The sequence below is a fragment of the Sardina pilchardus genome, chromosome 8 (genome assembly GCF_963854185.1).
Source record: "Sardina pilchardus chromosome 8, fSarPil1.1, whole genome shotgun sequence".
Lineage (NCBI taxonomy): Eukaryota > Metazoa > Chordata > Actinopteri > Clupeiformes > Clupeidae > Sardina > Sardina pilchardus.
The window spans coordinates 24,779,151-24,806,601 of NC_085001.1; the positions used below are offsets into that span (position 1 = coordinate 24,779,151).

General features: G+C 46.0%; 1 protein-coding gene across 5 annotated transcripts in view; it reads right to left on the bottom strand.

Annotated features, from left to right (window-relative positions):
- clip1a (CAP-GLY domain containing linker protein 1a) overlaps window positions 1-25,140 on the bottom strand; it is a 46,383-nt gene extending 21,243 nt beyond the window's left edge. For 3 of the 5 annotated variants that reach the window (XM_062543320.1, XM_062543315.1, XM_062543319.1), the window contains exons 1-10: window positions 25,054-25,140; window positions 12,996-13,328; window positions 11,117-11,646; window positions 9,149-9,273; window positions 8,243-8,462; window positions 6,928-7,125; window positions 6,376-6,479; window positions 5,948-6,008; window positions 3,253-3,357; window positions 320-1,243 (exon numbers count right to left, since the gene is read on the bottom strand). In XM_062543320.1, coding sequence (XP_062399304.1) covers window positions 320-1,243; window positions 3,253-3,357; window positions 5,948-6,008; window positions 6,376-6,479; window positions 6,928-7,125; window positions 8,243-8,462; window positions 9,149-9,273; window positions 11,117-11,646; window positions 12,996-13,080 — 2,352 coding nt within the window. In that variant the 5' untranslated portion in view covers window positions 13,081-13,328; window positions 25,054-25,140. Of the gene's footprint in view, window positions 1-319; window positions 1,244-3,252; window positions 3,358-5,947; window positions 6,009-6,375; window positions 6,480-6,927; window positions 7,126-8,242; window positions 8,463-9,148; window positions 9,274-11,116; window positions 11,647-12,995; window positions 13,329-24,561; window positions 24,631-25,053 lie in introns of those variants that run through there. The other 2 variants (XM_062543316.1, XM_062543318.1) reach the window with 2 other exon arrangements.
- Window positions 25,141-27,451: the final 2,311 nt, after the last annotated feature.

The following is a 27,451-nucleotide window of genomic DNA, read 5'->3' on the forward strand; positions in this document are numbered from 1 at the left end:
GGTGGGGAGAGGGGTGCATTATGAGCATGAGGGGAAAGGAGGGAAAAGGCGGGGAGAGAGGGGAGGGAGAGATGCAAACAAACACATGGAGAATTAAAATAAAACAAATAATGACCTGCTTTAAAACATGCTTTAGCATCCATTGACGGAAAGGGTAAGTAAGGTGTATGAATAGGATCATTCAAAAACATTTGGATTTTGAACATGGGTTGTTCAGGGCAAACTATGAAGTGATGGGAACAGCAATGTTGAACATCAACAAAAACAAAACAAATGTAAATTTGACAGGGGAATGATCAGAAAGAATCAGCGCACCCACCTTGGCCTCCTGAGAACGTGCCTTGGTCTCAGCTCCGTCCATTTGGGCTCTGATGCCCTGCATGTCCTGGTTACCTTGCGTCTGCTGGGAGCGGAGCGCCTCGAGCGAGGCTGCCAGCTCCTGGGCCTCCTTGGCCTTGCCCTCCGCCTGCTGCCCTAGCTGCCCTGTCTGCTCCTCTAGCTCCTTTACCCTGAGCTCCGCCGTGTGCAGCTTGCCCAGCACCTCCTCCATCTCCACCAGGTGCTGCTCCTCGACGCTCTCCACGCTGTTGCGCAGCGACTCCTCCAGGCGCTCCTTCTCCTCCGTCAGGCTCAGCAGCTGCCCTTTCAGCGCCTCCGCCTCCCGGGCTCGCGCTCCGGCCTCCGCGTCCCGCTGCGCCCCGGCCTCCTCGAGCGCCAGCTTGTGCTCCACCTTCAGCCTCTCCAGAGCCCCGCGCAGCTCCACCAGCTCCCCTGCCGAAGCCCCGCCGGCCCCCTTCTCGGAGGTGGCCCGCAGCTCCTCCATGGCCTGCTGGTGGGAGGCCATGGCCGAAGCGAGCTTGGAGCGCCACAGCTCGACGACGTCGGCGTTCTCCTGCTCGGCCTGCGCCACGCGGGCGCGGAGCTGCTCGTTGTCCTTGCTCAGGCGGCCCGAGGACGCCTGCAGCTGGGCCAGCGCCTCGCCGTGCGCCCGCTCCGCCGCCTCCAGCCGCTCGCGCACGTCCTTCAGCTCCGCCTGGTGCTCGGTGCCCTGCGAGGACAGCTGCGCGCGGAGCGAGGCCACCTCCTCCTGGAGCACGCCGGCCGCGGGGTCGGCGCCGGAGCCGGAGCCTCCCTCGCCAGACGCCGACTCCAGGTGCTGGCGCAGGGCGGCCACCTCTTTGTCCCGCAGAGCGAGGTCCCTCTCCAGCTGCATGATGCGGGAGCGCTCGGAAACAGTGGCCACCTGTGGAGGAGTCACAGCAACACAGGCTCACACCACCCTACACACACAAAGCCTGCAGCAGGGGGGTTGAAAAGTGTGTGTGTGCGTGTGTGTATGCGCACGTGTGCGTGTGTAGGAGTGTATACAATTACATGTCAGGATTGATTGAACATATAAGATGTGTGTATCGGTTTATGTCTTTAAGGGAGACTGCATTACCATGTAAACATGAGGGAAAGATGTGGTCAAGTACATGGGTGTGTGTCTACTTTTTCTAGACGGGGGGTGAGACTGGACCGTAATCTAAATCCTACAGGGCCATTTCAGGGCTAGAGTTAAATCCTAAAACTCTAATCGTAATCTATAAAATACGAATTTAAAAACCCACACCAGCTGATTGAAATTACTTGTGTCCAAACATCTTGTCTCCTTACAATGATGCTGCCCAATTACAATTCTAACCGGATTTTGATATTGGGTCCATGTAATGCTTATTAGTTCAATTTTTCCATTTAAAAAATGAAAGATGGGAAATTGGAAAGTTGAATTTAATTTTCTGAACTAAATGTACAATTACAAATCTGAAGTTGTTTACCTGATTTTGCATTTGTGTAATGTTAGATAGATATGTATAATTGACAAATAAAGAATCAATAAGAACTTGTCCACAGCTAGTTGCCTTCTGCCTATAGCTACAACTAGACATTTTAATATTGAATAGTTGACAACTTGATTAAAACCCTACTAATCCCAGCAGCTAAGCAGATATCCTGTGAATGCAAGCATGGTAAGGTGTAAGCCTTTGCCAGGCAATCAGATTTTCTTTTTTTTTAGTTAGACGCATAAATCCTGCCCCTCACAATTATATGTGTTTTCTATTTAGCTTTGCACAAATACAAAATCAGGAATAAACCTCTTTAATTATGTATTTATCAATTAATAGAAAAAAAGAAATTTTCAGAAAATGTTTTTCCAACTTTTCTTTTTTAAAATAGAAAATCTGAGCTGAAAAGCATTACAGACCTTACTGGAATGGGTCTTTAAACTTTGCAGGCAAAATTATACTTACACTGCCTCCTTATGGTTGGACATGGAATTACAAAGGGCACATACAAAGACACACAGGAAGGAACTTATCCAAAGACCTAAAACTGATGGAACTGGGTTTGGGTTGGGATAAAGCGGACATCACCGTCAAGGGCAGGGGCAACACTGGACAGACAACCGACAGATGGTGGGCTGACACCTGGATGGCCACCGTTTGGAGAGATGCAGAAGGAATGCATGGTGTATAGAGAAGGTATAGAGAGGATGAGTCTAGGTTTTACCACCGACTGATAAGTGAGAGAGAACTGAGACACAAACTGACTGACTTTACCCTTTTTCCGCTTCCCATTTTGAACTCTGCCCTGAAATGGCCTGTGAATCTAACAAGAAAGCATAACATGTTAAGGCTATAACCGGTCATTGGTCGAGACTGAGGGCCATGTGTCTAGATGCAGACAATGCACACTAAGAAATAACTAATTAGAGGTAACTTTTTAAAATCACTGTTACATCCGAACTACAATTGACTGTAATCAAATCAAATTGATGCTGATTTATAGATTCCTGTGCCATGTCTACCAAATCAGCAGAGTAGTAGGCCAATGAGGCTAACTGTAAAGTGCAGGCTGTTATTAGATGCATGACTGGGTCACTATAGTGTTTGTGAAAAGATGCAGCAGCTGTAGAGCATTTTAGTAAAAGCATGAGTTTCGAGGCATCACTTTAGAGTATTACCTCTTGATGCATCACACTGAGAAGCAGAGGTACCTGCCCTCCCTGACACAACACCAAATCCTTGTGTTGTAGTTTCCAGTGCTCCCATTTTGTGGTACTTCATCTGCAAAGCCCCGATCCATCGCCCAAAAGCCTCGCACCCAACCCCCCAACTACCAACATCAGAGTCGCCCTCCCCCGCTGCCCACCCCGCTCCCCCGACCCCCCCCCCCCCTGTCCCCTTTCTGTCAAGGGCGCAGGTCCATTACCCTAGAGTCTTCTAACTCCCTCTGGAGTTTGTCAGCTTTGGCCTTTTCAAAGAGCAGACTCTGCTCTAGCTCCTTAAGAAGGGCATGCTCCAGCCTGGTCTGCGTCTGTTAGTAACAAGAAGGGGGAGAGGAAGAGAACACAAACCAGTGCCACCATCACATGCCAGCCCAATGCACAGGGACAGAGGAGGAGGAGGGGGGCAGGAGTGGAGGGGGTTGTTGTTGTTGGTGTGAGGTGGAGTGGGGGTGGGAGAGGTCAGGACTGGGTTATGGAATGAAGCGTGAGTGGACATTAATGGGCAGTAATCCCGAGGTTTGGATCATGCAAGCCGGGGGACCAGGGACCTGTTGGGACGGGTGAGTTGAGTTGGGTGAGTGAGTGGGTTGGTGGGTGAGTGGAAGGGTGGATTGGTTGAGGGTAATCGGTCAATGGTGATAATGTGGTGGTGTCGTGCCCAAGAGGCCATGCATAGAGATGCAGGAGAGAGGAGACTGGAGTAGAGAGAGGGGAAGACAGTGAGTGTGTGGTCTGTGTTTATGAATGAGCTGGGTGATCGAGTATGTAGGTGAGTGGGTGAGTAGTAGGCAATGATTCACAGCATATGTGTGATGCAAAATGGAAGAACAACTTGCACTTTGACCTCAACATCAGAGAGACAGAGAGGAACTTAGAAGAGGACATTCCAAAGGAAAATCCGTTGGGTGTCACTGGCTCCATCGATTCATCCTCTCTCTTTCTCGCTCTCTCTCCTTCTCTTTCTCTCTGATGTACCAAGACCGTCAGTGTTAAGAGTAACCGTTTAAACTGTCCTTATGCGCTTTTGAAATGTCAGGACAACATCTTCACCATGTTACACACAGAGCAAAACAGCACGGTCAGACCTCAGGGCATGAGCTGTACACCGCCACATCTGGGGCGAATACTCGCATACTACAATGCCCAACAAACACCCTGAGGTGTGACCGACACAGAGAGTGTACGAGCACTTACTGTCCTAGTGCCGAGAATGCACCAAGATGGAAACATGTGGAAGTGAGAATGAGTGATGATGTATAGTAGGGGACATGATCATGCTATGACACATGGAGGACAGGGAAAGAGGAGAAGAAATGCGATAAACAGGTCCAATCAAGTCTCCGTTTTCAGATGGATTATGAAGCAGATCATGGTAATGATAATGCATTGCATCAGTGATTCACGTCAGTGCAGCAGTTAAACAGTGATGAGCTCACTTGTTTTTGTTGTTGTTTGTTTATCTTAGAAAGCAAGAACATGCACATACAAACACACACACAGACATTATACATTAAGTCACACAGTGAGTGATGGTTTTGCTCAGTTTAGTACTGAAAATAAGAAAATAAGAAAAGAGAAGATTAAGTTGACTGCTGGATTCCTTAAAAATGACGTTTTGCAAGCGATCCTTCTAGATGGTCGAATTAATCGGTCGATCCTACATGCTATGACCTAACTAAATTGTGTTTGATGTAGTTTTAACTGCCACGGTGAACGAACGAGAAGTCTACCCTCAAATCAGACAAACAGTTTAACAGAATGCATTTTCCATATACTTTCAACACTGGCCTCAACAGAAAGCTGATTTGCATTACTTAGTGTGAAATCTCTTAAGGAGGCTGTAGATCAATAAACAGCAATTGACATATGCTGATTACACCTTTAATCCCCAAAAGGTCAGTCATTTAGCCTCCCCAGGTTAGAATAGCAGCCCTTTTAGCCCTGACCTTCCTTCCAATACAACAGATCTTGACAGATCTCGAATCTCATTTGGTTCTGCATGTATATTAATAAGGCAGAGGTCTAACTGTGGTCGATGGCCAGTAGCCCAATGTTCCCCCCCTCCATCTCTCGTGTGGTTGCGAGAGCCTCGTTATGGTCATTTAATGCGGACACACTGCAGATAGAGCTGCATAAATCAGCAGGGCTGTTGGCAGCGGTGAAGCCTCAAGGGGAATGCGGAGGGCAGGGACAGCTCTCACTCACATACACACACCCCCTCACACAGACACACCCTCACTCACTCAGTCTGTCTGTCTCTCACACAGACACACACATACTCTCATTCACCCTGTGTCTCTCTCACTCACACACACGCATACACACACACACACACACACACACACACATACAGTGCAGAGGAGCTCTGAATGTGAGCCAGGGACGAGGACAAAGAGGCGGCCCCCGCAACAAGACCTTCGCTCGGAGATGAGCCTCTTCCCCTCGCCGAAAAAAAGAAATTAAGATTAATCTCAATTCAGCCTGATAAGGGCTGGAATGGATCGAGGTCGCTACATACTTATGGGTCGTTCTTTTGCACCTGTACTCCACTGAAGGCGGTGTCTGTTCTTCCTCATCAGCAGAATGGGTCTTAGGCAGTAACTATGCGCAGCACTCTGGCGTGCTTGTCTTTGAAGTGTTGATAAGGTCGGTTTGTAGAGAGTAAGCAAAAAGAAAGAGGGCCGCCCTGTCAAGCTCTACAGCACCTCGCTTGGCTTCAGAAACTGACTCCGAACAGCCCAAAATGTCATCCGTTGCTGCTGAAATCAGACACCTAATAAGTCAGAAAAGCGCCTCATTTCTTGTGAGCCTACATGTGTCGAGCCTCCAGCTGTACACAAAACAAATCTGATTATGTTTTATGGATGTGTCTGTCTGTCTCATTTGGTTAAAATTTACCTCCAGGTCTCCTTTGGTAATGCAGGCTTCTTCCACACGAAACTGTAAGTCCTCCACCTTCCTGTTTTAATTAAATTATTAACACATAATAAAACTTCACTTCTTGACCACACATAGAAATACTGTACTAACCAATTCTCCAGTCAGCAATCCTAGTATTCACTATTAAACTGATTATACTAAGTGAATTACATGTTCAATAAAATTGACAATAACAAGACGAGGTGCAGACATGATATTCTGCTCTACTCTGCAGTGAGGTGCTCATCCTTTCAGCTACTGAAAAAATGAATATCAGACTTTCCAATATACTCATGACCTTTCTCTTATGAATACCCTACAGCTCTCCTATAGTTAAACAACATTACCCGACATTGTATCTAGGCTAGATTCTCTCTCCCCCCCCTCTCTCTCTCTCACTCTTTTACCTTTTCTCCTCCTCCAGCTGATTCAGCAGCTCCACCTTGTCTTTGTCCGCTGCCTCCACCAGTGTACGCAGATGGTCCATCTTGGCCTCCATCTCCATGACATACTGCAGGAACAGGGGAACATCGCGTTGGGAAGCGCAAAACACTTAAGCAATCATACCTTGTACTGCCAACTCAGCTGGACAGATACAGGAATAGATCAGGAATATAGGAATCAAGTCAGCATCATATTCTTTTACACATGCGTAAAGTGGGTCTGGTGTAATTGGAGGGCAGGCAGTTGAATGACCAAGTAGCTGAAAACGGTGTTCACATCTCATACTGTACCAGCCAGCCTGGTAAAATTTCAGAACAGTGACATGTGAACTTGAAAGCACTTTATAACTCCAAAACACTTTTTGCGCTGAACATACTATATCAACATCAAAATGACTCGGCTTGAACAACAAAACCAGCAACATATGCAGTAATTATTAAAGCTGATGGGGAATGGTATTTTGATCAGACAGAAGTCTCATGTGATGTGTGCGGGGGCTTGTGCTGCAGGCCCACCTGCTCCTGGCCCTCCCTGAGCAGCGAGAGCTCCTGCTCCACCTCGCCCACGTGGCTGGTGGCCTTGGCCACCTCCGCCCGCTCCAGGTCCCGCTCCGCCAACAGCTGCTCGATGTGCTGCTGCTTCTCCTTCAGCGCCTCCTGCAGCGCCGTCGTGCCCGAGATCTTGCGCGAGTACCGTGACGACGTCTCCGTCAGCTAAAGACAATGGGGAGGGGGAGGGGGGGAAGAAAGAGAGAAAAGGGACGTGATATTACGGGTTAATTAATCATAAAAAGCCATTCATAATCAAATTCATTTAATCATTGTTTTTCTAATTTAACTTTGACTATATTGTATACAAGTCCCCATAGTTCCTGTTGTTCAATGTTGGTGTAGACTGCCCACAACGCCCGACTAAAACAAGGTAAAAGCGATCCAGTTAATCCATTAAAAACATACTTTAAACCAGTGAGGCCTTACTGTAAGCTTCAAACCACAGAGGGTTGGTTGTGTGTGTGTGTGGTGTGTGTGTGTGTGTGTGTGTGTGTGTGTGATATGTGTGTGTGTATGGGGGAGGGTGAGACAGAACAAAGCTACCTATTATTACCTAAAGCTATTTTAACTAGAGGTCTGATCTTGGATTACCAGGGAAAGTTAGCTGATGTGATGTCTTTGTGTGCTTGTATGTGCACGTAGTAAATCTCAGAGAGCCTGTTTGAGGGGATTAGCAACTGCGTTCATAAAGATGATGGATTATATTTGTGTGTGTGTGTGTGTGTGTGTGTGTGTGTGTGTGTGTGTGTGTGTGTGTGTGTGTCTCAACGTTTCTTTGGGAATGTCTGCTTTTAAAAGGCTGCAAGAAGCTTAGTAATGTGAGAGCTCATAAAAGCAGTAGAAACGCCAGTATTTGTACAGGAGAAGGTGCTGAGGAAGACACTGAGTGAGTGCAGAACACAGTCCTTGTTTAAGGCTGTGTGTGGCCTGTTAAGCTAAAGATAGAAGATTCAACATGTATGGAGCTACGTATAGCACTCTTGTGCTTGTGTAGGCATGGATCTTAGACATTTGTTTTGCAACTAGTACGGCAAATGACACAGATGGAAATGATTTCAAAGACTTTCATCTCCTGTGTAAGAATCAGACTGCGTGTGTGTGTGTGTGTGTGTGTGTGTGTGTGTGTGTGTGTGTGTGTGTGTGTGTGTGTGTGTGTGCATGTATGCGTATGCCTGTGTGTGTGTAAGCGTGTATGCAAGCGTGTGTGTGTGTGTGTGTGTGTGTATACGTTTATGTGTGTGTAAACGTGCATTCGTGTGCATGTGTGCTCATCCCTCACCAGGCCGGTGCGGCTGGGCTTGCCGCTGACGGACGACGCCACGGAGCTCATGGAGCTGATGGAGGAGGCGCTGGGGCTCCGCTTCAGGCCAGAGGGCGTGGTCACCACCTTCCGTGCGCTCGTGGTCTTGGCCTTGGCCGGCGTGGTGGACGGGAAGCCGATGCGGGTCACCTTGTGCACAGGAGCAAAGAGCCCGTACTTGGGCTGGCACTGGAAGTACCTGAGGGTCAGAGGGAACGGGACAGGGCAAGTTTAGGACACAATATAGATCATGATGTCAAGTGGACATGTTTTACATGGAGCAATCATCCTCTACCGATCATCTATTAACACAAAATATCACAAAATACAGGAAATTACTAAATGTGCGAGACCATGCTGGGGCAACTACTCTTACATACATTATCGAGCTCCTATCACAGAACAGCTAGCATAAAAAAGAGGAGAGGGCCTTCGGCACGGTAACCATGGCTACCATTATTTTGGTGTGAAAATGTGAAGTGTGAGTGCTGCCATGGCAGAGGATGTCATGAAGGTCATTTCTTTATGCAATCTAGGAAGTCTGTATTACCGGCAAGGACAGCGTGTTCTTTTGCTTTTCTTTATCATGGCAGAGGGTTGAATTTACTTATGCTCTACTTGCTATACTTATTACTCCCACTTCAGTAATGGTGCATATCATAACTAAAATGGCTTATCCAGAGACTTTATTAAAGAGCAAAACTGTCGCTTGACAACTGGAGAGGAATGATTTAAGCAACCCAGGGACTTTGGCCCTGTTATCATTACCATTACCAAGCTTTGCTAGCCTGAACCTCATGTGCCGGGGACATTTCTCATTCATTATTCATCAGTTCCTATAGGCCTGTGAGACTGCTGAGGATGGGAGTAGATCTCGTTATTCACCTGGTCCCAGCCACAGCCCCATCGTTCTTCCCCAGCGGCTCGTCCAGCTCCACCCCACACCACTCCCCCTTGGCGAAGTCCGTCTCGCCCAGGAACCGGACCACCCCGGCTTTGGTCCCTCCGACCTGAGGACAGAGTGGAGCGCCACATCAGGAAGCTGCTGAGATAGGGTCAACTAAACTCTACAGAACAGTTCTTAATAACATACTGGCATGATAAGGTCAACTAAACTCTACGGAACAGTTCTAAATAAAACACTGGCATGATAGGGTCAATTAAATTCTATGGAACAGTTCTAAATAAAACACTGGCATGATAGGGTCAATTAAACTCTATGGAACAGTTCTAAATAAAACACTGGCATGGTAAATGAAACTAGAGGTGAGAAGCATTGCAAAAGGTTCAATCCCTGGGAGAGAGGATATGACCAGAAGTCTAACCTCACTTCTGCAAAACTCTTTCTGTATTCAGTATAAACATGGCATTTGAAATTCATGCGGAAAGAGCCGCTGGCCAATAGTACTTCAGATTCACGAGCGTATTTCAGCAGCTCTAAATCTGCCGTTTAAAACGGGAACTGCAGAGAATGAAAGGAAACTCTGCGTCGGAACCAACTTTGTTTTTAAAACGGCGGGTGTCAGACAATAAAAGCAGGCCGAAGCGGCATTAGCAAACCAGTCTCCCCTGGGAGGGGAAATCCCAAACTTCCCTGACACCAACACTCTTCCTGTACACACGAGGGGGGCCTCCACTTATGCAACCACCTTAGGGCTGGCCTTGCTTGGTCTCTGAGTGTGTGTGTGTGTGTGTGTGTGTGTGTGTGTGTGTGTGTGTGTGTGTGTGTGTGTGTGTGTGTATCTTGTGACTCTGAGGTCAGTCTGTATTTACAGATTAGAATGAGGCCAGAGGGTGTGTGCACGCATGAGTATGATCGTGTGTGTGTGTGTGTGTGTGTGTGTGAGCTGGAGAGTGGGCGTGTGTCTCATCTCTCTCCGCCTGCTGTGGACATTAGGGGGCCGAGAGTGACCAGCATTCCACACGCAGCTGGGAAATCTCCATTGCATCAGCTCCCCCGTTCCACCTGAGCCCTCGTCCAAGATGAGCTAACCAGGCCTCTATAGGAGCTGCGCCCCTAAACCCGGACGCAAAAGGCACACCGAGGTGTCAACAAGGGGACAAATGAGTCCAGCACTCCCCTGTGTGACCTTAACAATGACTTCTCTCATTGACGTCTCAACGATGAGGCGTTTCTCATTAGCACAGTCACAGATACTGGGGAGGCGCTGTTGTTGACTATGCAAACAGGCTACAGCGCAGATATCTGCCAGAGCTAGCTCACAAAAGCCTCTTTTTCCAGTTACATGATCCACTAGACATCTGGAGCGCGCACACACATGGTTTAGAAAGCAGCATGTGTTAGACACCACCACCCTCTTCCGTCTGCACTCTTGAGCAGGACTACAGCTGTTTTGAACTGTTAACGCCATTTAGGACCAAGCCTCTACTGGGACAGTGGGCTTCTGTATTCCACTTGCAAGGAGAGAGGGCTAGGGCAATACATAATAACAGCAATAAGCACTACTATACAGTGTTATCCTATGCTATACTTTGATTATAAAAGTACTATATTTGCTATATTTGCCTACTTGATACATTTACTTCAAATATGATTATCAATCGGTGGGTAACAGGGAAAACTAGGTGGTGTTCTTGGAACGGGAGCCAACTAGCTCAACAAGGTAAGGCAGCTCCATTGCTGTACTAGTAAGTTGAGTTCAGTGTGACACCGTTTGCAGTGCACCTTTTAGAAGAAGTCTAATCTTACCACATACATCAGACTGATGAACCCAATACAATTCTCTAATGTCCAACCTCTCCAAGGCTTTTGTAATGTTTTCAACGCAACTTGCAATCACATTACTGTTCAGCACAACCTCATCAGCAAATACTGTAGTACGAGTGCCTTACCAACACACGGTCTCCGATCTTTAGCTCACGTTCACCCTTCTTCACAGAGCCCGACTCCGACAGGTTGGACACAGACTCGCTGTTGGCACGCGTCAGGTTGGAGGGCGTGGTGACCCCCCCTGCAGGGGAAGCTCCCGGGGGTGGTTTCTTGGTCGCCGGGGTGGTGGCGACGGGGGTGGCCGGCGAGGCACCGGTCTGCGACGGCGTCGGTGACGAGGCTCGGGATGGCGGCGCGGTCTCGGTGCCGTTGCTCTCGCCCTCGGTGCGCGACAGCTTGGAAGGCCGCGTGAAGATGCCGCGGAGCGCATCGCACTGGAAGTAGCGCACGCCCGCCACCGAGCCGTCGTTCTTGCCGATGGGCTCGTCCAGCACGATGCCGGCCCACTGGCCCGGCGCAAACTGCGTCTCGCCCAGGAACTGCACCTCGCCGGGCTTGTTGCCGTTCACCCACACGCGGTCGCCCACCTGGAACTTTTCCCCGTCACCGGCGCCATCCTGTGCCTCTGATGCTGCGGCAGGCTTGGCAGCCGCTGTGACAAAGACAGAGAAAATATTTCATTGGACAAGCCTATTTAAACTTCCACCATAGAAAGGCAAAACATCAATAACTTCACAAAAAATCTATCTATAATCGATCAATTTATTACACACACGCACACACACACGCGCACACACACGCGCACACACACACACACACACAAACACAAAGATCAAATTGTTGAAAGATATTCTTTATGCATACAACTGCCTTTTGAATATTTCTTTTTTCTTTTCTCACTCTGAAAAAAAAGGTTCTGATATGTTTAATAGAAAAGGAGCAGTTGACTGAGAAATGTGCTGTGTGCTAGGAGGATTGCCCTGCCTGGGTGTGGGGCAGACCACGTGACACCCAGTCCCTTGTAGGTCATGTTTGAAAACACAGCTGTCAGATCTTACTTGTTCATTTATGAGTAGATGCTGCACAACACAGCTGCTGACTATTTGCACAGCATCACTCTCACACGTCATCATCAACCAATGTTTATTTAGGGAAAACTGACAGGGCATTGCCGTGAACGAGCTTAACGCTCAGAGTTTATAAACAAAGTGAAATCTAATTAATTTCAGCCGGACGGAGCGTTGTGACTCACCAACATACCCCTAACCGTAGCTCAATGACATAAACAAACAAAGATTAACAAATAATAAAAAGTAACAAATAAGAATCAGGTGAAAGTTAAATCAGTTCACCAGTTTACATATGAAATAGAAAACTCGATATAGGAGGTGGGATGTTGCTACAAACGCTCATTAAAACTCCATGCACACGTTACATAGCCATCTTGACCCTGCTTCCTAATTACTGAAGAAACGCTGCCACTAATTATCCTCATGGTGTCTGCTGTGAAATTGCACATAATTAGGATCACCTCGGCATGGCTGTTCCCCATGTTGAAGCCCATAACAGCATTCGCACTTTAGTGCTGCTGCGCTGGTCTCACAACACAACAACACATGCATACATTTATGAGTTCATGCTCGTTTCCACGTAAACTTAAGTAATCATCTAGGAATTGTATATGCAACCCAGTACGGAAGTGAACTGGAGAGACCCATAAACACCATGGCGGCTAATCAGCTGTGACATTTCATTTCACGCCGTCGTCTTTTCAGACTAGTCGGACCAGATGGATGCCTGATGTGGACATGTTGTTAACATCCACGGAGACCCGTGTTATCGCCTACATTATTATTCAAATTGAGGGAGTCGGAGTTGATGATCATGACTCACACACACACATAAACAAACACACACACCACACACACCACACACACACTCAATCTCCCTCTGTATGAGTGGATTGTGCCAAAACGGCTGGCGTAGCCGGTCGGCCCTCACCTGTGGATGCGGATGTCTTGGCTGCTGTCCCGGCGGCTGCCCTGCCGATCTTGCTGGGGGCCTTGAGGCCGCTGGGCTTGCTCATGGCTGCGTCTGAGGCTGTGCTATGCTGCTGCTGCTGCTGCTGCTGCTGCTGGGCTGCGTGTGTCAGAAGCGCTCCAGAGGCCTGTATCACTCATTGACTCGGCTCTGCCAGGCCCGCAGGGTTCACTGGGAGGTGGTGGGCTTCTCACAGGCACTGGCTGCGTGGGTCACCACCACCGACACTAAATAAAAATAAAAACAAAAAGAAGGAAGGGAAGGGGGGACGAGTGTTTTACGGGAACCAACACTCTGTTGGGAACAGAAAAAGAAAGACAAAAAAAAGTGTTAAGACTGACATTTATTTTATATAGTTTGTCATCCTTCTAACAGCATACACTAACTACATCCGAGCAAGCATGCTCGATCCTCACTGAATCCATTCAACATGCCCTTCTATTGCATCACATGTATCGATCACAATAGCACATCGTGACAGAAAGAAAATAGAAACGGTGCGTCTGAGCAAAGCTACATTATTGTTGCGTTAGCCTAATGTAGTAGAACTACTCTACTGCTGTATACTCCCTTTCTAGACAAAAGGTCTTGAGGTTATACTAGATTGCCTAGTTGAGGCTGCAAAGCCAACAGCACTGGGTATCACTTTCAGCTCTGATCTATCCATTTCCATTTTGTTTCATAAATAAACAATAATAAAAAAAAGGTTCTGACAATTTAGCTGATACCTTCAACTTGACTTTTCTGTTTTTCAGAAGGTTGAGGCTAACCAGAAGCACAATGTTTTGAATTAATACGGAGCTTCAGCGACAGCGACAGCAAGTGATAAATTCCGCACTTTTCCATTAAACTGAAACGAGGGCTCGAATGAGCATCGCAAGAAATTCACGGCCAAGGTTTGGCTGTGCTGATTCCCAGGATATAAGAACATTAAGAGAGTGAGTCTACTCTCCACTGCTATTCTCTCCACGTTTTACCTCAGAACAATAACATCAGTTGTAAATGGACCCAGGACAGCTTGGGGTCTGTCTACTAGAGCTAGATAGACTGTTAGCCGTGACAGTAGCAACATACAAATCACACAAAGAGGTTTTGTTACTAAATGAGCATTCTATTGTTCCTATATGCTGGGACTATGTGAATGTATTTATGTAAGAAAGAAAAGACTGGAGGGCTTGGAAGACAGACTGACACACCATCTTGTTCACTGCCCAGCTGTACTAACACAAATAACCATGAATTCTCTCATTCCCTGTTTTTTTTAAAAAAAATGCCTTGATTTGATTTATCGATTGCAACAACACAAACCTTCACCACACAGAGGAAAACAACTTCAAGTCAGAAAGCAAATATAGGCAGAGTCATAACGATGAGGGCCATCTTCTATGAAAACATGGGTGTGAAATTCAACCAATCCCACAAGATGGCTTTTGGGGCGAATTTATTAGTGCAGAGACATGCAAGTACTCATCTTCTGGTATGAGCTGACGCCGTTCCGCTAGGGAGTTACCGCGTCATGACCATTTAATGGTTTACAATGTGGTCAAACCAGTCTGCTAACTGAACCTTCAATTATTCATCAAATCCAGAGACTTTGCGTTATACATTTAGGTTAGGCTGCTACTTTAAAAAACAGAGACGGGTCAATAACTTGACACTCTGCTGTTGCTTTGTTGTGAGTTTCTCATTTCTCACATGTCGGGTATCTCCATCTCCCTCCTACTTCCACATTTGGGAAAACTATCCAGCCCCGGCTATACAAGGCCTGGCATGCAACAGTCTTTTCAGATGACACAAGCAAAACACCAAAGATGCTGCTTCTAGTATAAGTAGTTTTGACGCAAGCAGCAGGCTTTTGTGAAAACTCCCCTAAAATCCTGCAGGACCATGGAGTGAAAGGGGGGGTGGGGGGATGGGGGGCAGGCTCTGGATCACTCTGCTGTGATTCATGTGACTTCAAAAGCCTGATTGGGATTCTGGCCTGATGAAGATGAAAAACGAAAGTCCACTGGATTTGGAATGCTAAGTCTTAGGACACAGTTACGCTTGGTATGTAGGCCTCAGTGCAAAAAAAAAAATGCCTGTGAAGAACTACTGTAGGGAAAAGTAAGATAATAAGCATGTTAGAACCCTCCTTGTCTTAAGCCAACGAACTCACACATGATGTGCTATGGCAGTGAGGGCCCCAAAGAGCACTGTACTTCTAGAAGAGACTTGGCAGACAGAGCAGACATTTTAACCACCTCAAGTGACATTTAGCCACTCTGTGACAGGAAGCCAGTGACTGAACACTTGGCGCTGGTTTCCCAGTATCCCCTCAGCATGACGGATCAGGTTTTTAACCTTCTTACTCTATAGTGCTCTCTCTCTCTCTCTCTCTCTCTCTATCTGCTTATCTGACACGATACAGTATGTCATCTCAGCTGACAATTTTTTTTTTTTGTAACTGGGATTAAATGACTGAGGCTTGGCCTTGGCTTCCCAGCACTCCCTGAGTTGTACATGCAGTTCCCCTGTTCTCCCCTTGCGTGACCTCTAGCATTGGCCTAAATTCAAACCTTCCCCATATCTACTACATGACTCTATGCCTATCAATTCATCAACATAATTCTCCTCTTCCGATAATCTGGGACTAGATCAAATGAGTCATGAGCCGCTGCTAGGCTCTGGTGTGCAGCCTAGCAGACGGAGTTTATCACGGGTGTCTGGCTCGGGAAGCTTTAATCTTCTTCATTCACCGCCACCGTTTCACCACATTCAGTATTCAGTAGCTACAGAGTTACCTTCCCCGACCTCTGACCTGGAGGACAAACAGTAAGGAGAAAGGGGTGCCATGTTGCCAGAGAGAGGGAGAGAGAATGAAGAGGAAAAAGGGTAGGAGGGGAGATGGAGAGATAATTGAGGTGACATCCAGACAGAGAGTGACAGAGTGAGAGAGAGTGAAAGAGTGAGAGTGAGAGTGAGAAAGAGAGAAAGAGAGAGAGAGAGAGAGAGAGAGAGAGAGAGAGAGAGAGAGAGAGAGAGAGAGAGAGAGAGAGAGAGAGAGAGAGAGAGAGAGAGAGAGAGAGAGAGAGAGAGGGCCTGGAAGAGAGTTAGGCTCCTGGACTTTCTCTTTTAAGCCGTCACTGGCTGCCACTGGTGTTCAGGACGCAAAGAAACAAACACAAACAAACAAGGAGCAGCGTTGCCGTGGCTCCGGTGCAGGTGACACGGCGCCCAGGCTCTATTTTCAGGAGCGCTCCCTGTCTGAAGCTGAAGTCTACCATGTTTAATAATAGCTTACCACTCATGTCCCAGGGAGAGAGCAAACCATGAACTCCGACTACACCGAACAGTCAGCGCAGTCACTGACCTACAATACAATCATGGAGGCGATCGGAAGATGATCACCCTCCTCCATATCAATCAGGGTGGTAGGAGGAGGATTCGTCAGGTAAATCATTGCGTATACTCATAACAGGCAGCACACAAGGCATGCTGCAGAGAGCTCAAGCTCAGAATACAACAGTCATGAGACTATTCTGAACACTTGCAGCAACACCAGTTAGCCTTGCAAAAATAAACACCTTCGCAGAAGAGGCACTGTTCTCGTTTCAAATTGTGTGGCTCTTTTAGACTTGTGTTGCGCGCATATGTTCAGACAAACACGAGCTCCTGGAATAACAGCATTAGGCCTAGCCAATGGGCGGCAAATTCTGTTTGTTGATACTTTGGCCAAAGCTGAATCAGGGCCATGCATGTAAGCAGAAGCAGAACACAAAGTAACAGAATTCAGTCCCAATAAGGCCTGAGGCAGCCATGAGCTCCTTGCAAACAGAAGACATCGGACATGCTGTTAACGACGACACACGCAACCCTTTTGATTTCATTTCGGTCACGATCTCATGATCACCAGGGAAACGAGTATTGGCACAGCAGAGAGGCCTGCATGGGGCAGAGAGGAGGAGGCAGGTTACCGCTGTAACCCGGAGACATGCCACACATTCCATGGCTACCTTTGCAGAGAGGCTAACTAAAACAAACCCACACCCGTAGAACATCCTTGCGGACTCATGGAACACACACACACACACACAGACACAGACGCGCACACACACAGACACACACTCACAGGGCAGCAGGAAGGGTATTTCTGAAGAGGCCAGGTTCTTTGACCCAGTTTTCCTATTAAAGCCCCTCTCGTGTTATTCCACTCCGCTGTGTCTTTTCACCACAGCGCAAACGGAAAAGGGCCCAGAGATCGGGGAGGATCGCTCATGCAAACCAGGCCTCGAGTCGGAGAACAAAAGGAGCCAGTGATGAGGAGTGATCCCACTCCAGCGTGCCACACACCAGGGAGCCGCGGCGCTCGGGGAGCAGGAACCACTGTAGCCAGAGGCCAGCTCGCTCCACTGCAGTGCACTGCATATACCAGCCCTTTGGTCTCTCAGATGACCATAACAAATGCCATCTCCACATGGAAAAAGGAAATACTAGCAACATCTATACTTACTCTCTCTTTTTTTTTACTCACAGAATTTGCAGTGGCGGGTGAATGCCATAACTTGTACTGTGTCTGAGGGACTTATCAGACATAAAGGTCATCATCGTTCATTTCTTATATTTACAGACTTTATTTCTGAAACATCTTTAAAATATTTGCAAAATACCATTCAGAATAAGAGCATGTTCGGCAAATATCCTAGAGCTCTAGAATCTTTGGTGTTGGGATTATTATGCACTTCACAGTGTCATTCATGACTGGCTATGAGCTACGTTTCCAGCTTTCTAGAGGGCTTGGGACAGAGAGAACCAGACACCTTGTGACGTGCTCTCTGCAGCATTGCTGTAGTATTAGCACTTGCAGGCTTTAAGAGCGGAGTGACGTCACGTCGGGTATCAGATTCCCAGCCGTGCTGCCATCTCTGTGGCCACAGCTGTCCCCTCCCATCCCTCAGACCGCAGGACCTGAGCACAGGACCTGCGGTTTGGACTGTTCAAGAACACCACGCTGCTGTTCAATGCTGAGAGTCACCATTGCCAATACTGATGTCTTTGTGTCTATGTCAAGCGCTTTGAGTAGTCACTGCGATGGAAAAAGATAAATGAATGAATTCGCCTTGCCTTACCTCGATCCATACACCAGATAGCTCTCAGTCCCATTCATAATCTTTTATTATTGTCTGAAGTCTCAGGAAGAGCCGTAGGCTCGAAACGTCACACAATATAAAATATCATGAATGGAATCTGGTGTGTGGATCATCTCTCCTCCTCTTGTGATACTCTCACACTGGATCCTGCACCCATCCAACTTTGGCCTGGGATGTGCATGGTCTTAGGTTTCTACCTTTACCTTCCTTACCTTACATCAAAACCCTCCCAAAGCCACACAGCAGAGAGGGGGTAGTCACCATCCCATGACCGAATAACTGACGCTGATTGACATAAATCAGGAAAAGACTTCAAAGGACCTGGGTCTGACAATACTCTTCTAAGATGTGGACATAGCATCATGAATGTCATGGGTCTTGTCGAGAGGAAACTGTCCCATTCAGTACACACTTTTTTCCACCATTCTGTCGAATGACCAATGGCCTTCCGGCACATTCTTGACCTTGGCGTACAGTCAGCTCAAAATGCCTGGCTCTCTCTGACATTCATCTGCCTTCCTCACATAAAAAAACAGCCTTTTCTCTCACTCTCTCACTGTTAAACTTTTCACTCACACACCACTAGGGGTGGGAATTGGCAAGAAATTTAAGATTCGATACTATTGCGATATTTGGGCCACAATTCGATAATATTGCGATTCTTAACATATTGCGATACACAAAGTATTGCAATTCGATTTTGCGATATATTGCTATTCATGTCTCTCATATTATTCTAAGTCATTACAAAAAAATAAGAAAATAACACTGTTCAACTCACTTTGCAATGGCATGGTGCATGTCAAGGTCCTTACTATTCACTTTTTGTTGAAAACCAAAATACACCCACCTTTTTCGATGTGAAAGTAGTGTAGAGTGTCGTGTATAACAGGTTGTGATTGTGAAGCCATTTTCATTTATTATTGCTGTTGAATGCACAATGAAACACCACAACACGTGCCCCCCTTATAAGCGTAATAAGCTAATTTAATGTGATCAGAGTAAACCCTGAGTAAACTCGACTCAAATAAAAGTAAAATGGATAATTCAATTATATAATTAAGTATTGCGATACTTTGAGCTACAAGTATCGATTTAATTGTGTGCACAAAATATCGCGATACTGAACAGAATCGATTTTTTCCCCCACCACTACCCACCACCACATATCACACTCTGCTTCAGGCTAATTAATCCATTTTGCTGCCTGGCTTTCACTGAGGCCTTTCAACACAGCTGATATTCCTGTTCACAGCGGTTCATGCAAATCCAGGCAAGCACATCGTTCCTCCATGCAATGATCAGCCTCTGCCAAACGGCCCACAAGCTCACCATTTCTAGCATTAACCTCTAATGCTTCTCAGAATCATTATTCCCATCGTGAGGAGAAAGGTGTCAGTTCACTACTTTCCTTCAGCGAGCAGCTTTGGGGAATCTTTGGGGAATGCCTTGACTTGAAAAAATCTGCTGGCCTGGCCCTTCACAACTAGTGAAGTTCTGAACTTGAACTTGTAAGGAACTGCCACAACAGCTGCATATCCTGGGGAGGAGAGGCTCATATCTCCCCTGCTGGTGTTGCAGCTCAGAGGGGGAGAAATGCCTAGTCTTTCTTCTCCCTGTGAAGTTTGCCAGCCACTGTCCAGGGTGCAAGCAAGGAGAGAGGAAGAGAAGCCTAGCCTTTCTTCTCCCTGTGAAGTTTGCCAGCCACTTCCCAGGGTGCAGGCAAGGAGAGGAGGAATGTTTCAACTCAAAAAGGGAAATCTGGCCAGCCGCATTCTATCTCACACACAGACACACGGCAAGGGTCTCTTGAAGAGGACCGGGAGACTAAACCGCTCAATTGCCAACCGGTGATCAAATCTGCTATGAGTTTTCACAATTGAAGATGCCAACTGAAAGCATACTGTCTGCAATCAATACTGCAGTGCGGTCTTCACTTCTGCATCACACAGCAGAGGTCACACACTAACAAAAGGTCTCAAAACCCAGCTCCTGGAGAAGCATCTTCACAGCCTGTCAATTAAGCTGCTGTGCAGTGAGAGCCGACTCTGTGTTTGATGATGTTACAGCAGTGTCCATTATGCTACACGAGTTAAGTTGGGGGAAAGTCTGGAGTTACTCATCCCATCACAGGATGTAGCCTAGTAAGTGGTTTAGCAAACGAGTCAGCTTTGCACAAGTCCTGGAGCAGAAAGGAAGTGCTCACTGACTGTATGGGGGTCAGCACAGCCTTTAGGAAATTCATGGCTACGGGTGCCATTAGTCAGTCAGCCCACATTCCAAAACAAGGACATGTGAGTGCCTCTTGTTGTACAGGGTGAGAAGGCCGAGGTGAAAAGGTCTCCAGGATTGACCAGGGGGACATCAGCACAGCGTAAACAACTCGGCAGGGGAGGGTACAAGGCAAAGCTGATTAACTTACACTAAATCGGTGCTCTGACTCTCGCTTACACACACACACACACACACACACAGCCAACATCAGTGGTCAGCAAATCTACCCCCCAGCAAGACCTCTTCTGCCAATCGAACTAGGATTGATGTGCAATTTCTTAACAGAAAAAAAAGCCTTGTCTCAGCTAGAGACTTAACAGAGCATTGCACTGTCAAGAGGCATTCTGGAGCTCAGATGAACCAGATTTCGGACTGAGCTAAATCTAGGGCAACAGAATATTGGATAGAAGGGAATGAGAGCATGTACAGTTTCTACACCAGCCGTGTGGTGAAGTGGTGAGAAACAGAAGCAAAAACTGCTGAGTACATTTCTCTTTAATCTGCTGACTGCCACTGTCAAACTTCCTCTCCTCCATTCGTCGGATGTTTTGTCCACTGATGATGAGGACTGTCAACGATAAGAACTGCATGTTGTTTACCCTTTTAAATCTGTGGCCATTTTCAGTCACTTGATAGCAATGTGCAAAACTCAATTTGCCACCTTATCACATCATGAAAATAACTACTTGTAGCGTAACTTTACTAACACACTCCAGAGCATAACTTAAACTTTGTGTTTCTGCTGAGGAGTTTCACAGAAAAAAAAAAAAAAAAGGTGTGAGTAGCTGGTTGGCCCAGACAGGCCATGGTTTGTAAGTAACTAAGCTGCGTCTGTTCCCAGTAGCAGAGAGAGTGAGGCAGAGAGGAGGCCGGAGCTCAGCCAAAAACCTTTGGGAACAAGCAGCACCTCAGAAGCCTGGCACTATTAGTCACACCACAGGAACCCACAGTTAACAGAGAGCAAGCCCAGCGCTCTCCTCCCTCTGGGAAATCATTAAACAGGACCAGCTGGTGCAACCTTAGCCTACAGAGCTAGTGGGATAGTTGCAAACTGCTCAAAGGAACGGCACGTCAAAGTGCACCAGAAAAAGGTCATTCTTCACCACCTCATAATGGCTGCTTCAACTCTAACCCCTAGCTGGACCAGCAGAGAGAGACACAATAGCTGCTGAATAATAAGCGATCCTCAACTCTATAATAAACGCGCCATGACAAAATCCCAACTCAGCAAGTCATCTTTAATAGCTTATTGAAATAGCTTACATAGTACTGTGCGCACATCTTTTTTTTTTTACCTTTTTTGTTAACATAGATGCATTGTACTCTGAAGTCCCAATTTACACTTCCTGACTTGTCATTTTATTCTTCGCTTGTTAAAAATAGACCAAAGGTTGTCTCGCTCAGTGTATGTCATGAAAAGAACACACATTATTCACACAGACAAAAAGGTATTTGTTCTAGAAACAGAACAGCTCCTCACACTCACAGTTAAGTTATTCACACAAGTAAACAGTGCATGTCAATCTACACAACAAAGTCTAAAAGGATGCAGCCTACAATGTACTTCAGCTGCTAAACCACACCATATTGCTATGAATCTGGCTCTGGGGTCTGGATAAGCTGGGCTATTAAGCAGCTAAACAGGGCTTCACTGTAATTCTGTGTAAGACTGCTTTTAAAAATGAGCACATCACATAATAAAATCAATATAAAAAAACAAGCTCTGAGGTCTTTAGTTAAGCTACTATTTTACCATCAGTGCAATCTGGCAGCATGCACAATTAGCAGCAAACCAACGGCAGAGCCAGATGCCTCTCTGCTGAAACGGGGGAGATTTTGCAACAGACCGTCAATACACTGATTTGGAGATTCAGGCCATACAATCATGATGAGAATGTGTCTGTGAATTAGATAAGCCATTAGTGGGAGCCCAGCGATCATATAACCCTTTTCCAGTCAAAGAATGCACCCTAGTCAACTTCACTGACAGTTAACAGTCTGAAAAAGACAGCAAATAACCCCGAGTAACTTGAGAAGATGGCACAGTGACCCACTCTTTGAGTTGTAGCTCATTTAGCACGGAGAAGCCTTCCCTGAATTATTCAATAGTGGCCGACGCACAAAAGCCCGAAGGCAACCTCCAGCACATTCCACTCTGGCCCCGCATGCCACCACTGAAACGCCAACAGCCGTGACGCTAGAGCAACATGGCATGGGGACTTTGTGATGTGATGTGATGTATTGAGGACGCTCTTCTACACAGAAAACCACGCAAGGGTGCAGTCGGTTCTGAACGAAAGTGCATGTCTATGTGTACTGTATACTTTATGTTTTCTTCACTGGATATACCGGATGGACATGAGTCATGACGGGCAAGACTAAGAGTTTACATGTAAACATGTTAGCGTGATTAACTTCTTCAAGGCCTCGTCATGGCTCGATGGCTATGAAAGGTGAGCTGTTCTGCTAATAAACATAAAAGACATAAAGACAACTGGACACAGTGAGACCATCCTTTGGTTTTGATAAATGAAATCCTATGCGCCTGATTCCTGGCAGTGCAGTGGGGAAGAAGAGAGGAAGAAGGGCATACTGCCCTTGCTATGCAAAACGAGAGGGAGAGAGTGTGTGTGTGTTGGGGGGGGGGGGGGGGGGGGGGAGTATACTACAAAGTATCTTCTGAAATTCAGTATGTGAACACCGTCACAAGTCTTAACAGTTCCTCAATGTAACAGAGAACATCTGTTTAAAAGACTCAGGAAAGCACAGAAGTCACACATTTACGTATTCAGTCAAACTTTACTTCCTCCGTTGAGATGGCATGCATGCTTACTCACTCACTCAAGAATATACAGATGCAAGCAAGGGTGGTACAAAAATACCAGACGGGATAAACCACTGCTGTAGTCCTATACTTGCACCAGATTGTCATCCTGCTCCGTGACATTTTGTGTTGACTCACTCTGGATTTGGCATGCCCTTACTTAGGACTCAAAGCATTTCGTCTCACTCCGATGCCAAACTAATCACTGCAGGGGCTGAGCTGACAAGTAGGCCAGCAAATACTGAGCAATATAGCATATATATATATTTTTTTTTTAGAAAATGTAAGGTTGGGGAGCTTATCTAATTTCATTGTTTTTCTGTGTAAAGTTCAGTCTACAGGTGAATAGATTAGTTGACACATTTCAAGACATTCTCTCATTTCATTCCCTTATTTCCTTACAGGTCACACACAGATTATACATTTATGTCCATGGCGGGTTTAAAATGAAAGTACTGAGTGAAACTGTTTGGCATGAATTCAGCTATGCTAAGTCGCTAGCTATCTTGCCATAGCTGGTTAGCAAGCTAGGTTACTTGTTTAACTCTTAAAGAATGACAACGAGAGTTTCAATAATAACAACTAGTTAAGTATGTTAACGTAAGCTATACACGGTTCCTTTTATTACCTCCAAATGGTAAACAGGACAATCAACGTCCAGGATCTGTTTTGAACATATGGCGCAATGCTGTTGGTGAGGTGGCACATCTGGATGTCATTCCATACTATCTCAAGCTCTGGTCAAACTTGAGCTAAGTCAGCCTAGCTGATATCAAATATTTAGTTTCGATTAACTAAATAAACCTATAAATAAAGTCGATTTCTCATATTATGATTAGGCTAACGTAACGCTACACGGTTTTGAACAGGTACCACCCAAAATTCCCTACCGATGGATTCAAGTTACGTTAACTTGCGCTTGTTACAAGTACACAAAATATCAGACGTCGATTTGTAGACTTGCAGAACGACACATTAAAGTCGATGTAAATCAATCCACACCCATTTAACTGGCGCTACACTGCGTTACAATAACAAAGTAAATGTATGTTAGTGGTATATCGGCTGAATAACCCTTGAACGTTACTTAGGTGTCAACCATAACTAAAATGGTAAAACTTGAACGGCCAAGTTTGGCCAAAGTTAACGTCCACTCCAAGCTAGCTTTGTCACATGTCAAACAAGGTGCGATAACGTTAGACAAATCAGATTATCAGATTTCAAAATGTCTTTATCCCCGCTGGATAATGTTCAGTGAAAGTATGAGAATGTCATATTTTCCTTCAATTCATTGACTTACATGAATCACAGTATCACCCTGACGTCCTTTTCAAAAGCAAGAGAGGGAACTCCACAGGTCTGAAGTGACGAGGTTCCGCAATGTCAGTGCTGCTGGCAGGCTGTGCTAACCTCGCTTCCTAACCAAAGCCTAGCTGTGTAGCTAGCTGTAACGTTCACGTTAATTAGCTTACTGAGGTCCAAGTTTGGCTGTGCGAGTCACCTTGGAAAACAATTCAAAGGCCAGGGAAACAACGCTATGCTTAACATTTGTTAACGTGCCATTTCATAACAATAACAGGTTTCTATATGAGGAAACTGGACAAGGCCCTATGCAGTAAACCTTTTTCGGCAGAGGAAATTGTGAGGACCAACTCAGAGGGTTAACATTAGCTAACGTCAATGTTATCCTACACCTTCGCGGGACCGAATCAGACCCAACCGTCAATTCTCTCAAGTGTCATCCTGAGCTTAGCAAAGGCTGAAATTTGTAAGTAAACGTTGTCTCCCATACCTGTAGATCCTACGGTACACACTCCACGTTGTCTCGCAAAACCCGGGTACAATACCGGTGCAGAGCCCCACTCCTTTCTATGCCACTACAGACTGTGCCTGTAACCGGGTGTTCACACGTTTCACTATGAATTGCGCGTTGACGTCACTGATCACATCCTCCTCTCTTGCCCCATCACTTTTCGGCAAAAAAATGCAATGTTTCTAATCCGTGATATAGGCTATGCAGTCATGTAAGCCTTTCCTTCTTTGGTTTGGTGTGAAATACTGAATTGTAGCCTAATAAGTATACATAGGCTTTGTTTCTGTAGACGCACAGGACATAGCAAGATCAAGGTGCAAATGGTGAACGGTCCATAACTTGACACATAGGCTAAATATGTTGTTCACGTACAGATGGTACGGGTTGAGAATGCTCCTTTCTTTCCCGCACATCGGGACTCCCGAAGCATCGGGACTTTAATTAAAACTGCAACCGCAAGGGGGCAACATAAGACCGCCTTAATAAAAGGAAGGTTCGGCTCATACCGGAAAACACGGAAAAACCCGAAGACACCGCGCTGGTGACAAGCGGAGAAAAGAGACATCACGCTCGGCATGTCAGATTGCAGTTTCAGAGTTTTCGAATGTTTTACAGCGTACCTCACAGCTGGCTCTCTCACTCGACATAGCCTATAACTCAGTCAGTCCAGCAGAGATGCCAGAGCAACGTTTTGGTCAATGGAGAGGGAGAGAAATGCTCCGCATATCCGTCTCATTTAATCCGTCTCATTTAATCATTAAAATGAAGGTGATGACTGGCGAAATTATAATCAAACGACGTTTCAATAAACCATTGTTGAAATTAATGAAAATGGTTTTAGAAGCCTTCAATTCAACCTGAAAGACTCGATATAGGCAACCTTAGATTAATTCATTAATTCATTACGGTTACAAGACCGCATTTCCGTGAATAGGCTATTATTGTCAAGGCGAAGACGAAAGAGATGGACAAGATGGACATTTAGGCTACATTTATGTTAGGAATACTTAGAAATGTGTAGGCCTATAGGCTATTTTAAAACGGAGGCATGTTCATTTTAACCGGCGACGCTGGGTAGCTTACCCAGCACTTTATCACAGATTTTGTCCCCACCACTTTTGACAACTGAAAATAAAACGTATTTAACAGAAATATCTTTAATAGGCCTACATGCCTATCATGTCACTTTACTTATAACCGTAGGCTACATGATTGGAGAAGATCGCGCATTTTGTAACATTATAACAATGGATGGTCAGATATGCGATAGGGCAGTGAGGGTGGTTCATTGTAACCATCGACTAGTAGGCCTAGCTCCGCAAAAGAAGTTTCTAGCAACTTAGAATATATGGATCTCGTTATGCATGTTCATGTTGATTCAGAGATAGACATAGACTACCGTGGGCTACGTCAATATAACAGCATTTTATCATGTGGTGAATTAATGACTAACGTCAGTTTAACATGTCAGAACTTTTGATCGGCGTTTCAAGTGCATGCCGCGAATAGGCTAAATGAACTCGACTGACTGAATCCTTTATATTTCTTGGCTAAGTGCGAAGAAATTGACACTCGAACTGTGGCGTAAATGGTTGAGGCATCTTAATCATACGTCAGCGACCGGGGTTCAAAACTTACTCTACGAACCTCCGGAACCCATTAAGACAAGAGGCATTATTTTATTAAAAAGTTTTGCGATTTTTTTATGATTGCGATGTCTGCTGAAAAGTTAATATGTGAATTCGTGGTTCAGCGCACACACACACACACACACACACACACACACACACACACACACACACACATTTTTACATTTACATAATAGGGCTCGGGCACACGCCTTGCATTCTAGGAATATCGCCGCCATTTGGTAGCGCACTGAACGTAATATCCATTCATTCAGATGCACAAGACAAGAAGCAGAAATAGTAGCGATTTATTCTTTTCCTCTTGCGATCGTGGGTTGCACTGTTACACCCCACTACACAGCAACATACTACCAAGAAGGCAAAAACTAAGTAACAGGAACACACTAAAAGGCGGGAGTAAATCCATAGTAATCCATAGTAAACTAAGGAGTGAAGCTGCCAATGTGGCTGTGCCCGCGAAGTTTTGATGTCATGATCCCGAGCCCTAGTGTCAGGAAGTGTCTGTCGAGAGAGAGGGGGGAGGGAGGCAATCGTCCAATGCCGCATACAGGTAGGCTATAATGTCTAGTGAACTGGTTAGACAAGTGTGGGGGAGGGGGAATGATCGCACAAGACAATTGCTCTTCATGAAATGGGTAGTCTCACAGACGTTTGTCGATGTTTAAACGTAGCCTACAACATCACTTGCGAAATCGGACGTGGCACATAGAATTATTAGGCTACTGGAT